The sequence below is a fragment of the Canis lupus genome, unplaced genomic scaffold, assembly GCF_011100685.1.
Source record: "Canis lupus familiaris isolate Mischka breed German Shepherd unplaced genomic scaffold, alternate assembly UU_Cfam_GSD_1.0 chrUn_S1632H1823, whole genome shotgun sequence".
NCBI lineage: Eukaryota > Metazoa > Chordata > Mammalia > Carnivora > Canidae > Canis > Canis lupus.
Window position 1 is genome coordinate 78570 of NW_023330475.1, and position 18385 is coordinate 96954.

General features: G+C 47.5%; 1 protein-coding gene across 14 annotated transcripts in view; it reads left to right on the forward strand.

Annotated features, from left to right (window-relative positions):
• Nucleotides 1–18385, forward strand: part of LOC119878447 — a 94361-nt gene that overhangs the window by 19902 nt on the left and 56074 nt on the right. For 10 of the 14 annotated variants that reach the window (XR_005386915.1, XR_005386922.1, XR_005386919.1 and 7 more), the window contains exon 4: nucleotides 12587–13332. The exons of 1 other annotated variant lie outside the window; for it this stretch is intronic. Coding sequence is in view for 1 of the 13 variants with exons in the window: in XM_038589079.1 (XP_038445007.1) it covers nucleotides 12600–12738; nucleotides 13260–13332 (212 nt within the window). In the remaining 12 variants the exon portion in view is untranslated. Of the gene's footprint in view, nucleotides 1–11620; nucleotides 11758–12586; nucleotides 13333–18385 lie in introns of all 14 variants that reach the window. 3 more of the 14 variants (XR_005386912.1, XM_038589079.1, XR_005386911.1) reach the window with 3 other exon arrangements.

Genomic DNA, 18385 nt, shown 5'->3' on the forward strand with positions numbered 1-18385 from the left:
GTGTATATTGCCCTGGGTAACATTGACATTTTCACAATATTAATTCTGCCAATCCATGAGCATGGAATATTTTTCCATCTCTTTGTGTCTTCCTCAATTTCTTTCAGAAGTGTTCTATAGTTTTGAGGGTATAGATCCTTTACATCTTTGGTTAGGTTTATTCCTAGGTATCTTATGCTTTTGGGTGCAATTGTAAATGGGATTGACTCCTTAATTTCTCTTTCTTCAGTCTCATTGTTAGTGTATAGAAATGCCACTGACTTCTGGGCATTGATTTTGTATCCTGCCACGCTACCGAATTGCTGTATGAGTTCTAGCAATCTTGGGGTGGAGACTTTTGGGTTTTCTATGTAGAGTATCATGTCATCGGCGAAGAGGGAGAGTTTGACTTCTTCTTTGCCAATTTGAATGCCTTTAATGTCTTTTTGTTGTCTGATTGCTGAGGCTAGGACTTCCAGTACTATGTTGAATAGCAGTGGTGAGAGTGGACATCCCTGTCTTGTTCCTGATCTTAGGGGAAAGGCTCCCAGTGCTTCCCCATTGAGAATGATATTTGCTGTGGGCTTTTCATAGATGGCTTTTAAGATGTCGAGGAATGTTCCCTCTATCCCTACACTCTGAAGAGTTTTGATCAGGAATGGATGCTGTATTTTGTCAAATGCTTTCTCTGCATCCAATGAGAGGATCATATGGTTCTTGGTTTTCTCTTGCTGATATGATGAATCACATTGATTGTTTTACGGAGTGTTGAACCGCCCTTGTGTCCCAGGGATAAATCCTACTTGGTCATGGTGAATAATTTCTAATGACTGTTGGATCCTATTGGCCAGTATCTTGTTTGAGAATTTTTGCATCCATGTTCATCCAGGATATTGGTCTGTAATTCTCCTTTTGGGGGGGTCTTTGTCTGGCTTTGGAATTAAGGTGATGCTGGCTTTCATAGAAGCGAATTGGAAGTAACTCCATCTCCTTTCTATCTTGCCAAACAAGCTTTAGGAGAAATAGGTATGATTTCTTCTTTAGAACGTTTGATAAAATTCTCCTGGGAAGCATCTGGCCTGGACTCTTGTGTCTTGGGAGGGGTTTTTGATGACTGCTTCAATTTCCTCCCTGGTTATTGGCCTGTTCAGGTTTTCTATTTCTTCCTGTTCCAGTTTTGGTAGTTTGTGGCTTTCCAGGAATGCGTCCATTTCTTCTAGATTGCCTAATTTATTGGCGTATAGCTGTTCATAATATGTTTTTAAAATCGTTTGTATTTCCTTGGTGTTGGTAGTGATCTCTCCTTTCTCATTCATGATTTTATTAATTTGAGTCTTCTCTCTCTTCTTTTTAATAAGGCTGGCTAATGGTTTATCTATCTTATTAATTCTTTCAAAGAACCAACTCCTGGTTCTGTTGATCTGTTCCACAGTTCTTCTGGTCTCGATTTCGTTGAGTTCTGCTCGAATCTTTATTAACTCCCTTCTTCTCTTGGGTGTAGGATCTATTTGCTGTTTTTCTCTAGCTCCTTTATGTGTAAGGTTAGCTTTTGTATTTGAGTTCTTTCCAGTTTTTGAATGGATGCTTGTATTGCGATGTATTTCCCCCTTAGGACTGCTTTTGCTGCAATCCCAAAGATTTTGAACGGTTGTATCTTCATTCTCATTAGTTTCCATGAATCTTTTTAATTCTTCCTTAATTTCCTGGTTGACCCTTTATCTTTTAGCAGGATGGTCCTTAACCTCCATGTGTTTGAGGTCCTTCCAAACTTCTTGTTGTGATTTAGTTCTAATTTCAAGGCATTATGGTCCGAGAATATGCAGGGGGACAATCCCAATCTTTTGGTATCGGTTCAGACCCGATTTGTGACCCAATATGTGGTCTATTCTGGAGAAAGTTCCATGTGCGCTTGAGAAGAATGTGTATTCAGTTGAGTTTGGATGTAAAGTTCTGTAGATCTGTGAAATCCATCTGGTCCAGTGTATCATTTAAAGCTCTCGTTTCTTTGGAGATGTTTTGCTTAGAAGACCTATCGAGTATAGAAAGAGCTAGATTGAAGTCACCAAGTATAAGTGTATTATTATCTAAGTATTCTTTCACTTTGGTTAATAATTGATTTATATATTTGGCAGCTCCCATATTCGGTCGGGGCATATATTGAGGATTGTTTAGGTCCTCTTGTTGGATAGATCCCTTAAGTATCATTTAGTGTTCCTCTTCATATCTCTCACTACAGTCCTTGAGGGTAAATTTAATTTATCTGATATACGGATGGCTACCCCTGCTTTCTTTGAGGACCATTTGAATGTAAATGGTTCTCCAACATTTAATTTTCAGATTGTAGTGTCCTTCTGTCTAAAATGAGTCTCTCGTAGACAGCAAATAGATGGGTCCTGCTTTTTTATCCAGTCTGAAACCCTGGGCCTTTTGAACGCAGTCATTAAGCCTGTTCATGTTCAGAGTTACTATCGATAGATATGAGTTTAGTGTCATCATGAATATCTATTCAGTTCTTGTTTTTGTGATTGTTCCACTGAACTTCTTCTTAAGGGGAATTTTAAGAGTCCCCCTTAAATTTCTTGCAGAGCTGGTTGGAGGTCACATATTCTTTCAGTTCCTGCCTGTCTTGGAAGCTCTTTATTCTCCTTCATTTTGAATGAGAGCTTTGCTGGATAAAGTATTCTTGGTTGCATGTTCTTCTCATTTAGGACCCTGAATATATCCTGCCAGCCCTTCTGGCCTCCTGAGAGACGGTTCTTAGGACAGCAGAGCTGACCTGGACTTGCAGGTCATGGGCTCCTGCACTGGGTCCCCGCAGGGCAGCTGGACCCCGGACTTGGGCCCCCTGGGGTCCCAACACCTGGTGGAGCCTGTCTCCTGGTGTTGGTGTGGGTGAGGCCCACCGCCTACCCCTCCTCTCCCCAACCTGGGGTGTCCCGGCATCCCCAGGCCTGCCCTAGTTCAGCGACCTAGGCACGTGTTGGGCACGCCCAGGGCCCAATAGGCCACATCCAGCTGTGGGAGGACTCTCTCAGCCTGGGGCCAGAATCCAGGGCTGGCCAGGGCCATTGGGCGGCTGGATCCCGTTAGTGTTTGTGTTGGGCCTGGGGGTCTCAAATCCCCGCAGCCCCCACAGAGTCTGGGGCCAGGCCAGCCCATGTCCCTCTGGGTTAGGGGCTGGTGTCCGATGCAGGGTGTGCCGCCCTCCAGGAGGGACAGTGGGTGGAGGCAGGGCACAGTGGGTCCTCTGCACCACTCACCTGCACCCACCCTGTCAGGGGCTCCCTGCCTTCCCTCCTTCATGCCACCCCTGGGTACTCTATGGGAAACCCGGTCTTCTGATGGGAGCAGGGTGTCCAGAGATCCCTGGTGAGGCTGAGTATGTCCCACAAGGGGCAGCTGCACTGGGTCCTTGCTGGGGGCAGATGGTGTGGGGGTGGATGTTGTGGGGGCAGGGGCATGATGGTGGTGGCGTGTGGGGTATGGTGTAGGGGGGATGGTGGGGGTGTGGTGTGGGTGGGGATTGTGTGGGGCTGTGTGGGTGTGAGGGGGATGGTATAGGTGGGATGCCATTGGGGATGATGATGAAGGGGGATGGTGTGGGGGTGGGGAATGAGGGGGGATGGCGTGGGGGGCCTGCCGACACAGGGCATCCACATTCTCTCAGATGCACACGGATATGTCTACAGATAAAGGCGACCTCAGTCTGGGGTTTGCTGTGACACCTGCCCCTGGGGCCCCGTGTGGTCAGTGAAGGGCGCTGGCTGGACCGGGGGCATTATCTGGGGATCATCATACTATGTATGTTTACAAATTGCAAATTGTCTCAAATTAAATGCATAGAATTTAGATATATATAAAACACCAAGTGTGGGTGTCTCCCTGACCCGTCCGACCCTCATCGGATGGATGTGTGTCCTGCTCCAGCCACTGCCATGCCGCCTGGCCCCCAGGTCCGGTTACTGCCCTCCACGGGCCCCACCGCAGCCCCCTGCTTTTCAAGGGGCTGTCCCTCACCCCTTTGGGGTTCAGCTCCCATGGAAACCCCTAGAGGCGCCAACGTAGTGACCTCCTCATCCCCGAAGCCCCGGGTTTTGGGGCACGGTGGTCATCCCCGGCACCCTACCATACAGTGGTGTGTTGCTGGCTGCTGTTGCTTCCCCCGGCCTCTTAAGCCCTGTGTTCCCTACCCAGAAGCCTCTGGGACTCCCCCGGGGCCCTGAAGCCCCCTGACTCAGCAGCCACACCCCACCCCCTAGCAATCCCAAAACATGATTTGGCTGCCGAACGTCCTGTTGATGTCCAGGTCTATCTGCATGATGTCCCTGGAGGAGACGAGGCCTCCTCCTTCATTTCCTGCAGGAAAACCGGGGAGGAGGAGCTGGCATCAGGGACACAGACCACGGCCTGTCCCCAGCTGCCATCCTGGGCAGGGAGCCCTGGGGCCACCATGGGAATGTGTCCTACCGAAACCTCCTTTCTTCTCCTGGGAGGCCTGGGGACAGCCAGAGTGCCGACCGTGACCGTGGGACCTCTGTGAGGGCTTGTGCCAAGCTGCTGTCGGCGGGAGGTGACTGAGGGTCAGCCTGGGTTGGAGGGGACAGGGGATCAGCCCAGGTGGGGAGGGGACATGGGGGTCTTGTGCCCAAGATTCTGAATCGGAGAAACAACTAAGGAGCCGACACCAATGCAAACACAGGAGGGTTGATTTACAAACTCGAGCTTGGGTCCAAGTATACCCCACATAGTGGAGCAAGGACTTGGACCCCGAGGTGGGTTTTAGCTTAGTTTTAAGGGCTGGTCTCAGGGACCTCCAGAAGGGCTGGAGCAATTCCTAAAGTTCTGTTTACATTTTGATATGAGGCCTTCAAGGGCATTGAGCTTTGTTCTCATTCTAATATGGGGCTTTCTGGGACCTTAGGCTGTAACGTGTTTTTTTCTTTTTTTCCTGTAACTGAAGAAATGTAAATTTTAGCTCTTATTCACAGGGTCCTCGGATGGCAGTTCTTGTGCTAACAGTGAACTTAAAGTGGAACGGCCTCAATTTTCTCAGCCTCCCCACAGACAAGTGACTGAATTTTAAAACTCCAAATTTTAGGGGCTGCCCTGGTGGAGCCCTGTGCTCTTCCTGCCTGGGAGGGTGTCCTTGCACTCCTGGCCTTTGCTGGTCTGTCCCAGGAACGGGGCCCTGTGACTGCACAGGGGTTTGCAGCTTATGGCCACACAGGGCAGACAGCTGGCCCGAGTCCTGCTGCTCTCAGCCGGGTTCCTGCTCCTGTGCCTGGGAACAGTTGGCGCCACTGTCCTTGGGACCCTTGGGATCCTGAGCCCGCCCTGTTTCTCCAGGGATTGCCCCCTACTTCTCCACCTGAACACCTTAAGGCTGGTGTGTCCCCCACTCTAGGAGACTTCTGAAAGTTCAGATTTTGTGCACTGCTGCTTATAATATTGTGCGTAGACCCTTCAGTTGGCTCTCTGCCCTTGTGGGATCTGGGGCTGTGTCTCCCCAAGATCAACTGATTGATTGTTTTTAAGATTTTATTTTTCTGTAATCTCTACAGCCAACATGGGGCTAGAACTTGCTACCCCAAGAACAAGAGTCCCATGTTCTTACGAACAACACCAAGCCAGTCAGGCTCTCTTTGATTGATTGATACATGTTAATTGATGCAGGGGTCTTGCATGTGTCAGGGCAGAAACTGAGCCCACGCTTTGAGGTGTGGTGGAGTCATTTGGACCTGATCAATGTGAAAGAAACCATAGCTTCCCTGGGAGCCCAGGGAGCAGGGCCCACACACGTGAATAGTTGATAATTTCCTTTACTGTAGTAGTTATTTTACTGACTATTTATTTAAAGTGCTATTCAATGGTAAATGTCAATCTAGGATTGGGATACAGTGAGAATGTTCTAGGATTCGGAGGTAACTAAAGCTTCCCGTCCAGGACTTAATGTTCCAGTTGGATGCAGAGATAGTCAAGGAAGCAAAGAGTTATGAAACATGGCAGTGGGGTGCCTGGCTGGCCTGGTTGGGGGATCTTGATCTCAGGGTTGTGAGTTTGAACTCCATGTTGGGTATAGAGAGGACATGAAACGAAAATATTTAACAAATAATAAATGGATGAACAAATAAAGCATGACATCAAAGGTAAGTGTTTGCTTATGTCTCACCTGCGAACTATTCTTGATCGCCCCACTTGTCCTACTTGGCCCAGATGACGTCCTCCACAAGGGATAGTACTGCCCCAGTGAAAGTGGGCGTCTTTCATTGTAAGACCTGTGGTTCCCCTCGTTCTGCAGGGAGAGAAGAGCCGTGAAGCCACAAGTTCGGGGGATCAGCATACACCTAGGCAATGACCATTTCTGAACCCGGTAGCCAGAGCTCGGCCTCCTTTTAGGATGCGATGTCATAACGAAGCCTCTTTGGTCATTGTCTTGGATGCAGGGTGGAGGCTAAACTAGAATTAGGAAGAACAAAAGAGGAGGAAAACCAGAAGCTGAAAGAGAGGAGGACAGATTTCACCATCTGTAGCCTACACAGGGACCTGGTGTCCTTTCCTAGAAGGGACACCCCCTCCGTAGGATGCTTCCTGCCTCTCTGTGCTCCTTTTTGAAACCCAGCAGGCACATCTCCGTGCCTCCAGTACCTCTGTAGTCATGGTTTATAGCGTCTACCATGTATCCTATTGGGGACCACAGCATCGTGTATGTAACTATCCTGGCTGCTGTTTGACAACATTGGGGGGATTCCGACTTTTGTTGGTTTTGGGTTGTGTGTGTGTCTATCACATTCAGATATCACGTGCAGGCTATCTGATCCTCTGGCTGGGTCACCCAAATGCCGAAATGGTTGGCACAACATCATTTCTGGTGCTGGCGCTGGGCAGATAGCTGGGCTCTCCTTGCCGACTCGGGGCTCGCTCCTGCAGTGACTTTCCACTGGAGGGTCAGCTGAGCTGGAAGGTCCGACTCAGCCAAATTCCCATGTCCTCAGGGGGTCCCGCTGAGCGCCTGCTGTTTCTCTTCTCCCAGATGCCTCTCCAGCAGGGAGCCAGACCTCAGCGCCGCCCTGGGGGGAGATCCTGAGGAGCTGGCTGCCCATGGCGGGGAGCCCTGTTGCTGCCTGTGTATGGGAGTCGAGTTGGGGTCTGGGCTGGGTTCTCGGTCCCCTGTGCTGCCTGGCCTTCTGGCGAGCCCCATGCTCACCCAGCCCCTACTCACTAGGGCGAGGAGGGTGCCCTCCACACGCTGGTGTGAGAGATCCAGCACCACAAGGTGTGCAGGCTGAGTCCACCTGGTGAGGGTGGCCCAGGTTCGTGAGCTGCAAGTGTGGGACCCAGGAAAGTTAACAAAAATCCCCTACCCCTGGACAAGCAGAGCAGGACTGATTCCATTTTGTGCTACACCCACCTCCTCCCCTATGACCCCCACATGAGCTGCTTATTGCTTAAGGCGCTGCCCCACCCTAGTCAGGCCGCTAGGCACACCCTAATCGGAAATCGGCTCATAACAATGTAACCCTGCTTTGTGCCCCCCAAAACTGTGCGACGATTCTGACCAAAGTAATAGGCCAGCTCAAGTGGATACTATTTGGTCAGGTGTAATTCAATTGGCCACCTGCGTGTGGACCATCATGACTGTGCAACTTTCTGCATATCCCATGGGCCACTGGCCCCTATAAAGCTGCTATGCCTCTTAGTCTCAGGATCCACATCCCTGCTCCGCTGTGTTTGGTGAAATTACACCCAAGCTCCAGCTTGTAAAGAAACCCTCGGGAGTTTCCATCGGTGTGGGCTCCTTGGTGGTTTCCCTGATTTACAATCTTGGGCACAACACCAGGGCCTGGTGTCCTGACATCCCTTCAGGGCCACGCTGACCGCCCCACAGGCCCTTTGTGCCCCAGGCACACAGGCACGGGGATGCGGGGACGGGAGGAAGTGCCCCGGAACTCGGCCATCCTTGGCCCTCAGGACAGAGGGAGCACAGACCTCCCAGGTCGCTGTGCACAGACCCTGGTGACCTGAAGCTCCCTGGCTGTCTCTCTGTCCCAGCCCCCCCTGGCCCGGGGGACACAGCCTGAGTCCAAGTAAAGTCTGTGGGGTCCTGACCCTGGCGTCTGGCTGCCCCTGGAAGGCACGTGGGGACGTCAGCTCTGTGTACCTGGTGGCGCCCCTGCAGGGGCTGTTTGGGGCCTGGATGGTGCCCCCTCCTCCTCTCTGGGTGTCTCTTCACGCCCCATGCACAGAGTTCTGGGAGACACAGAAACGGGCTGGCTGTGCATTTTTGCACAACACTTTATTGACTTTTTACAGGAAAGGGGCTCAGAGCCTAATGCGTGCCTTCCCCTGGGGAGGGAGACCTTTCTGTCCTTTAGGGGAGGGCAATAATCACACGGTGTGGAGAGGCGGGTGCTAGAGTCCACATTGTGGGAACATGTGTGGACTCCGGGTGGGGGCGTGTGTCCTGAGATTTCAGCCTGAGTGACTGTTCTGAGGACAGCAGAGATGACCTGGACCTGCAGCTCATGGGCTCCTGTACTGGGGCCCCGCAGGGCAGCTGGACACCTGCCTTGGGCCCTCTGGGGCCCCAATACCTGGAAGAGCCTGCCTCCTGGTGTGGGGTTGGGTGGGGCCAACCGGCCTATCCATCCTCTCCCTACCCTGGGGTGTCCCGGGATCCCCCAGTCTGCCCTAGGTTAGCGACCTGGATCTGTGGGGCACGCCCAGGGCCCAGGAGGCCACATCCACCTGTGAGAGGGCTCGCTCAGCCTGGGGCCAGAATCCAGGGCTGGCCAGGACCATGGGGGCCTGGATCCCATTAGTCTTTGTGTTGGGCCTGGGAGGGGCTCAATTCAACCTAGTCCCCACAGAGCACAGAGCCAGGTCAGCCCAGGTCCCTCTGGGTTAGGGGCTGGTGTCCTGTGCAGGGTGTGCCGCCCTCCAGGACAGACAGTGGGCGGAGGCAGGGCCCAATGTATCCTCTGCACCACTCACCTACACCCAGCCTTTCGGGGATCTCTGCCTTCCCTCCTCCCTGCAACCTCTGGGTTCTCTATGGGACAATCGGGCTTCTGATGGGAGGAGGGTATCCAGAGAACCCCGGGGAGGTTGAGCATGTCCCACAGGGGGCAGCTGCACTGGGTCCTTGCTGGGGGCCGATGGTGTGGGGGTGGATGTTGTGGGGTAGGGATATGATGTTGGTGGTATATTAGGAAGGTACAAATATTAGCCTTGAATCAATATTAAAATATTCTCATTAACCAAAGACCATACTTTATTCAGATTTCCTTAGTTTTTGCTAAGTTACCATCCCTCATATCCCATTCCATTTGTACTCATGTTTTCTTAGGCTCCTCTGGATTGTGACAGTCTTTCTGCCTTTCCTTGTTGTCGTTGAACTGGAACACTTTGAGAAGTAGAGTATTTTGTAAAATTTACCTCAGTTGGGAAATGTCTGTTATCTCATGATTAAACTCTTTTTGTGGATTATATAAAGAGATATACTGCCATTTTAATTATATCATATAAAGGATAGATATTATCAACATGATTTATCAGTCTTGGTATCAATCTGATCATCTTGCTGAGGTAGTGTTTGTCAGCTTTCTCCGTTGTAAAGTGATTATTATTATTATTATATTATCATTTTTATATACACATTTTCATATTATATTTTGTAGAAGGAAGTTACTATGTGTATTCCATACATATGAGTGGGAGGCTATGCTAATCAACTTGAGGGTGGAATGTCTGTACAACTTCTTTGAAATTCTTCTACATGGGAGATTTCTCTTCCTTCTGGGTTTGTTTGTTTGTTTCTTTTTAAAGATGTCATTTATTTATTTGAAAGAGAGAGGAGAGAAAAACCAAGAGCGAGAGGGGCAGATGGAGAGGGAGAAGCAGGTTCCCTGCAAACAGGGAGCCTGCCTTGGGAATTGGATCATGATCTGAGCCTAAGACAATAGCTTATGTGACTGAGCCACCCAGATGCCACTTTTTCTTTCTTTTTCCTTTTTTTAATAATAAATTTACTTTTTATTGGTATTCAATTTGCCCACATACAGAATAACACCCAGTGCTCAGCCCGTCAGTACACGTCACCCATTCACCCCCACCCCCGCCCTCCTCCCCTTCCATCACCCCTAGTTCATTTCCCAGAGTTAGGAGTCTTTATGTTCTGTCTCCCTTTCTGATATTTCCCACACATTTCTTCTCACTTCCCTTATATTCCCTTCACTATTATCTATATTCCCCAAATGAATGAGAACATACAATGTTTGTCCTTCTCCGATTGACTTACTTCACTCAGCATAATACCTTCCAGTTCCATCCACTTTGAAGCAAATGGTGGGTATTTGTTGTTTCTAATGTCTGAGCAAGGCCCACCTTTTCTCTCTCTTCATCTTCTGAGTCTCCTATGGTATGAATGTTATTGTTTTAATAAGTGGATGACTTCCCTACGTCTGTCTCTGTGGTCCATAACCATTCTTGTTTTGAAGGCTTCCACTTGGGACTGCATCTCAGTTATACCATTTTTAACATTGGCCTGACTAGATTTTAGTTCTTTTATTTCTACAGTAAAGGTTTCTCTAGTTTTCTTCTGTGCTCTTTTTCTAGCCCAGCTGTTGTCTTTATAATCATTGTTTTAAACTGTAGTTAGACATCATATATGTGTATTGATGAACTTCCTGGCTGTGAGTAGACCTCATGTTATTTTATGGAGGTGATTTTCTCCATCTCATTATATTTTCCAGAAAAGAAAGAAGGAAGAAAAAGGAAAAACAAGAAAAACAATAACAACTGCCCTCCCCCCCAAAAAACAAAACAAAACAAAATAAAACCCAGATTATTTTGGCCTGCTTGTTAAAAGATTCTAAATCCCAAAATAGAAACAATTAAAGTGATCCCTGGGTGACGCAGCGGTTTAGTGCCTGCCTTTGGCCCAGGGCATGATCCTGTAGACTCTGGATCAAATCCCACGTCGGGGTCCCAGTGCATGGAGCCTGCTTCTCCCTCTGCCTGTGTCTCTGCCTCTCTCTCTCTCTCTCTCTCTCTTTCTCTCTGTTTGTGACTATCATAAATAAATTGAAAAAAAATTTAAAAAAGAATCACAATTAAAGTACTATGAAAGTAAAAATAAGAAATATATAAGGTACATACATAGAAATTAAAATAAGGCAATTAATAAAAAAGAATCAAAGAAAATAAATGAAAAAAGAGCACAAAGTACAAAGGAATCTAGACCCTACTTTCCAGGCAGAGCTTAAGCTCTGCAGCCACTGTGGTCCAACAACTTGGTGGCAGCGAATGCTCTGTGTGGGGTCTGGGGATGGGCCATGGCGCTGATTGTCAGGTGCACATCTGCCTGGGAGATGCACCTGCGGGGGTCAGAGGCGGGGTGGGCGTCAGCGCCTCTGGGCTCAGCGGGCTGTGCTGCCCTGTTCCTGAGACCTGGCCCTGATAGGCGGGATGCGGGTGGGGTCTCTGGGTCCTCTGGCTCTGGGGCAGAGCATCCCCCACCCCAGTCTGCTGGGGCCTCCACAGAAGAGCGGCCAAGCCCCCAGGTCTCCGCTGGCTTCTCTCAGAACCCTGCGTTCACTCTACCTGTGTCCGAGCTTCTTTTGGTTTTGTTTTTTTATCTCAGACTGTTGTGCCCAAGATTGCTAATCCGAGAAACCACCGAGAAGCTGACTCCAAGGCAAACACATGAGAGTTTATTTACAAGCTTGAGCTTGTGTCCAAGTATACCCGACAGAGCAGAGCAGGGACTTGGACCCTGAGGTGGGTTTTAGCTTAGTTTTAAGGGTTGGTCTCGGGGTACTCCCGAAGGGCTGGAGCAATTCCTCAAGTTCTTTTTTTTTTTTAAACTTCTTTTTTTTTTAAAGATTTTATTTTTTTTATGATAGTCACAGAGAGAGAGAGAGAGGCAGAGACACAAGCAGAGGGAGAAGCAGGCTCCATGCACCGGGATCCCGACGTGGGATTCGATCCTGGGTCTCCAGGATCGCGCCCTGGGCCAAAGGCAGGCGCCAAACCGCTGCGCCACCCAGGGATCCCCCTCAAGTTCTGTTTACATTTTGATATGGGGCCTTCAAAGGCATTGAGATCTATTCTCATTCTAATAGGGGCTTCCTGCACTTGGCCTGGGCTCAGTTTTTATTCTATTGTGGGGCTTTCCAGGGTATTAAGCTGTAAACTTTTGTTATTTTCCTGTAACTGAAGTAATGTAAATTTCAGCTCTTCTTCACAGGGGCCTGGGATGGCTGGACATGTCGAACGCTGAACTTAAAGTGGAAAGGCCTTCATTTTCTCGGCCTCCTTGTGTCCCTTCCCATCCTATCTAGCTCCTTCCCCCTTCCCCGGAGCTCCTAAGAGAGCAATTGCTAATGACCTCAGCCTGGCAGCCTGTGTTGGGGGACAGGCCCAGGGATTTGGGATCAGGAAGACCTGGGGCTCGGGCGTCCCAGCTGTGCAGCGGGATTTGATGCTGCAACTCTTATTCCCTAAGGCTATCTTGACAACTGACTTTGTACATAGAAAAGCTGTCCTTTCTCTTTATAAGACGAAGAGCGAGTCAAAGTGTTTTTTCTCTGCCCATCTGATTGCTCAGATTCCCAGGATAGATGTGGGCCCGCATCCACCCTGACAGGAACACCTGGGCCGCTTCAGGACCTGCAGGGAGGCTTCAGGAAGCTGTGGTGCTGCGTCCACTCTGTCAGGAGCTCCCGGGCCACTCAGGACATAATTTGAGTCTTCTGGAAGGTGGGGGCCGCATCCATGGTGTCAGGAGCCCTGGCCTCCTCAGAATCCGCAGTGAGGCTATGGGAGGACTTGGGGCCACGCCCACACAACAGGACGCTGACGTCCTCAGGACCCCCGGTGTAGACTTCGGGAAATATGGGGATGCTTCCATGCAGACAGAAGACCCCAGCCTTGTCAGGGCCTGTGGTGAGGCGTAAGAAAAATGTGGGTGCCGAATCCAAACTGACAGGAGTCTCCAGCCTCTTTAGGATCAGCACTTTGGCTTCAGGACATATGGGGCTGCGTCTATGCTGACAGGAGCCCACAGCCCCCTCAGGACCCGCAGTGAGTTTTCTGGGGGCCATGGGGCCATATCCAGGCTGACAGGAGCCCTTGGCCTCCTGAGGACCTGCTGTGAGGCTTCCAGAGGATGTGAGGCATAGTCCACAGTGACAGGAGACCCGGCGTCCTCAGGACCCGCTGACTATGACTCAGGAACACATGGGGCCACATCCACACTCACAGGATCCTGGCTTCCTCAGGACCCCCTGGAGGACTCTGGAGGTGCCGTTGGGGGCCACGTCCACATCAGAAGGGACTACTCAGAACCACAGGGTAAGTGAATGGGTAGAATGAATGGTAGGGTCAGGGGAGGGGAGGCAGTTGGTGGTTAAGTTAGGTTAGATGTTAGGGTTTAGTGATTATGCTTATGGTTACAGATTAGAGGATAGCGTGAGGGATAAGGGTAAGGGTCAATGGTTAGGAGTTAGGCTGGGGGTTAGGGATTAGGGAAAGGGGTTAGGGTTAGTGTTAGGGACAGGATTTAGAGTTACGGGTTAGGGTTTAGGCTTAGGGATTAGGGCAGGATGTTAGGAGTTGGGGTTAGGGTTATGGTTAGTGTTAGGGTTGTGATTAGGTTTGCAGTTAGGGTTAGGGGTTAGGGTGTGAGTTAGGGTTAGGGGTTAGCGTTAAGGGTTAGAGTTAAAGTTAGGCCTAGGTTTAGGGTTAGGGCGAGGGTTAGGCTTAGGATAGGGTTTAGTGCTAGTGTTAGGGTTAGTGTTTGGTTAGGGGTTAGGGATGGGGTCAGGTCAGGGTCAGGGTAGGGTCAGGGTACGGTTTTGGAAAAGGGTAAGAGATAGGGTTAGGCAGTGGGTTAGGGATTAGTTTTAGGGTATGGGTAGTGTACAGTTTGGGGTATGAGATAGGGTTAGTATTAGAGGGTTAGGGTTAGGGTACAAATTAAGGTTAGGAATAGGATTTGAGTACATTAAGTTAAGGTTAGGGTTAGAGGTTAGGGTTACGATTAGATTTAAGGTAAGGGTCAGGGTTAAGGAAACCTCAGAATAGGTTTAGGAGTTAGGGTGTGGCTTGGCAGGTAGGTTCAGTGAATGTGTTTTGGTCTTGGGGTTTGTGTTTGGTTTTTGATTAGTGATAGTTCTTGTTTAAGGGTTAGGTTAACATTAGGCTTAAGTGTAGGGTAAGGGTTATGTCTGTGTATGGTTAGAGTTTGTGTCTTGGCATGTGCCTGCACTGGGACTCCTAGCATCTTGGGCAGTTTAGTTTGATGCACTCTATTTAGGTTTTGGTTTCAAAGATAGCCTGACTCCACCAAGTCAGTGGCCTCCCCAGAGAATCAAAATCCAGTCTTCTCTGGGGTGAGAATAGGCATGGCAGGATTCTCGTGAGCTGAGCTAAGGAGGGGATTTGTGGCTCTAAAGACTCTTTATTTGGATTTTCAGTTGCCTTTCTGATTTTATCTCTTGTGTGCACATGTATCCTCTATACTACCAATTATTATTTTAAAGTTTTACTTGAATTCCTCTTTGTAAACACAGTATGATATAGTTTCAGGTTTACCACATAGTGATTCAACCCTTGAATACAATGCCTGGTACTGGTCAGAGGTGACCTCCACTATCCCCATCCCCTGATTTCCCACCCCCCACCTTCCTCTGGTATTTATTAGTTTATTCTCTGTGGTTAAGAGTGTGTTTCTTGGTTTGCATCTCTCATCCCACCCTTTGCCCCTTTGCCAGTTTGTTTGGTTTCTTAAAATTCACATGTGAATGCAATTGTATGGTATTTGGTATCTGTATTCTCTGACTGAGTTCATTTAGCATAAGTCCCTTCCACTTCTCCCACGTCATTGTAAATGGCTTCATTTCATCCCTTCTGATGACCCAGTGATGTTGCAGTGTGTATATTTAACACATCGTCTCTGCCCATTCATCTGTCGATGGACATCTCGGCTCTATACACAGTTTCGCTGTTGTTGATAACGCTGCTACCAACACTGGGCTGCATGTTCCTCTTAAAATCTACTAAACTACTTTTGTATCCTCGGGGTAAATACCTAGCTGTGCAATTTTGGAATCGTAGGGTAGCTCTATTTTTAACGTCTTTTTAAATTTTTTTTATGATAGTCACAGAGACAGAGGCAGAGACACAGGGAGAGAAAGAAGCAGGCTACATGCACTGGGAGCCCGACGTGGGATTCGATCCCGGGTCTCAGGGATCACGCCCTGGGCCAAAGGCAGGCACCAAACCACTGCGCCACCCAGGGATCCCCTATTTTTAATTTCTCGAGGACCCTCCAGACTGTTTTCCACAGTGGCTGCACCTTTATTTATGTATTCATGAGAGACACAGAGAGGCAGAGTTATAGGCAGAGGGAAAATGAGGCTTCATGCAGGGAGCCTGATGTAGGACGTGATCCCCCAGGACCCCGGGAACATGACCTGAGCCAAAGCAGATGCTCAACCACTGAGGCACCCAGGTGCCTTACTGATTCAATTTCTTTGCTAGTTATGGGTCTGTTCATATTTTCTATTTCTTCCTATTTCAGTTTTGCTCGTTTGCACATTTCTAGGGATTTGTCCATTTCTTCCAGGTCTCCCAGTTTGTTAGTGTATAATCTTTCATAGTATTCCCTTATAATCGTCTTATTTTTCTGGTGTTGATTGTGATCTCTCTTCTCTCATTTGTGATTTTATTTATTTAGGTTTTCTCTTTTCTCGTTGATAAGGCTGGCTAGGGCTTGATCCATTTTATTAATTATTTTGAAGAACCAGCTCTTAGTTTCGTTATTCCATTCTACTGTTTTGTTTTTTCTGCATTGTTTATTTCTTCTCTCATCTTTATTTTTTCCCTTCTTCTGTAGGATTTAGGCTTTGTTTCCTATTCCTTTACCAGCTCCTTTAGGTGTAGGGTTAGGTTGTGTATTGGAGACTTCTTGTTTCTTGAGGCCTGTATTGCTATGTACTTCCCTCTTAGGACTGCCTTTGCTACATCCCAGAGGTTTGGAGAAACATGTTTTCATTTTCATTTGTTTTAAATTTCCTCTTTAATTTCCTGGTTGCTCCATTCATTCTCTAGTAGGATGTTCATAATCTCCACGTATTATTGGTCTGTCCAATTTTTTTTCTTACTGTCGACTTCGAGTTTCATAGCGTCGTGGTCCGAAAATGTACAAGGGGTGATATCAACCTTCTTGTACCTGTTGTACCTGTTGAGGGCTGATTTGTGGCCCATGATATGATCTTTTCTGGAGAATGTCCCATGTGAACTTGAAAGGAATGTGTATTCTGCTTTAGGAAGAAATGTTCAGACTATATCTGTTGAGTCCCTGTGGTCCAGTGTGTCAAGGCTATTGTTCCCCTGTTGATTTTCTGCATAGACGATCAGTCCATTGCCATAAGTGGGTGTTAAAATCCAATGTCATTGTATTATTATCAGTGATTTCCTGTATGTTTGTTGTTAATTGGTTTCTATATTTAGGTACTCCTATGTTGGCAGCATAAATGTTTAGTTGTTTGAACTTTTTTTTTTAGTAAATTTATTTTTTATTGGTGTTCAATTTACCAACAAACAGAATAACACCCATGCTCATCCCGGCATGTGCCCCCCTCAGTGCCCATCACCCATTCTCCCGCACCCCCTGCCCTCCTCCCCTCCCAGCATCCCTAGTTACTTTCTCAGAGTTAGGAGTCTTTATGTTCTGTCTCCATTTCTGATATTTCCCACACATTTCTTCTCCATTCCCTTATTTTCCTTTTCACTATTATTTATATTAACGTATTGAATGACAACATACATTTGTCCTTCTCCGATTGACTTACTTCACTCAGCATAATACCTTCCGGTTCCATCCACGTTGAAGCAAATGGTGGGTATTTGTCGTTTCTAATGGCTGAGGAATATTCCATTGTATACATAAACCACATCTTCTTTATTCATTCATCTTTCAATGGACTCCGTCCACAGTGTCACTATTGTGGACATTCCTGGTAAAAACATCGGGGTACAGGTGTCCCGGCATTTCATTGCATCTGAATATTTTGGGTAAATAGGGAAGAGTGCAATTTCTGGGTCATAGGGCAGGTCTATTTTTAACACTTTGTGGAACCTCCACACAGTTTTCCGGAGTGGCTGCACCAGTTCACATTCCCACCAACAGTGTAAGAGGGTTCCCTTTTCTCCGCATCCTCTCCAACATTTGTGGTTTCCGGCCTTGTTAATTTTCCCTATTCTCACTGGTGTGAGGTGGTATCTCATTGTAGTTTTGATTTCTATTTCCCTGAGGCAAGTGATGCAGAGCATTTTCTCATGTGCATGTTGGCCATGTCAGTGTCTCCCTCTGTGAGATTTCTGTTCATGTCTTTTGCCCATTTCATGATTGGATTCTTTGTCTCTTTAGTGTTGATTTTAAGAAGTTCTTTATAGGTCTTTGAAACTAGCCCTTTATCTGATACATCATTTGCAAATATCTTCTCCCATTCTGTAGGTTGTCTTTTAGTTTTGTTGACTGTATCCTTTGCTGTGCAAAAGCTTCTTATCTTGATGAAATCACAACAGTTCATTTTTGCTTTTGTTTCTTTTGCCTTCGTGGATGTATCTTGCAAGAAGTTACTGTGGCCAAGTTCAAAAAGGGTGTTGCCTGTGTTCTCCTCTAGGATTTTGATGGACTCTTGTCTCACATTTAGATCTTTCATCCATTTTCAGATTATCTTTGTGTATGGTGAAAGAGAGTGGTCTCATTTCATTCTTCTGCATGTGGATGTCCATTTTCCCAGCCCCATTTATTGAAGAGACTGTCTTTCTTCCAATGGATAGTCTTTCCTCCTTTATCGAATATTAGTTGACCATAAAGTTCAAGGTCCACTTCTGGGTTCTCTATTCTGTTCCATTGATCTATTTGTCTGTTTTTGTGCCAGTACCACACTGTCTTGATGACCACAGCTTTGTAGTACACCCTGAAATCTGGCATTGTGATGCCCCCATATAAGGTTGTCTTTTTTAAATTCCCCTGGCTATTCGGGGTCTTTTCTGATTCCACACAAATCTTAAATAATTTGTTCTAACTCTCTGAAGAAAGTCCATGGTATTTTGATAGGGTTTGCATTAAACGTGTTCATTGCCTGGGTACCATTGACATTTTCACAATGATAATTCTGCCAATCCATGAGCATGGAATATTTTTCCATCTCTTTGTGTCTTCCTCAATTTCTTTCAGAAGTGTTCTATTGTTTTTAGGGTATATCCTTTACCTCCTTGGTTAGGTTTATTCCTAGGTATCTTAAGCTTTTTGGTGCAATTGTAAATGAAATTGACTCCTTAATTTCTCTTTCTTCAGTCTCATTGTCAGTGTATAGAAATGCCATTGATTTCT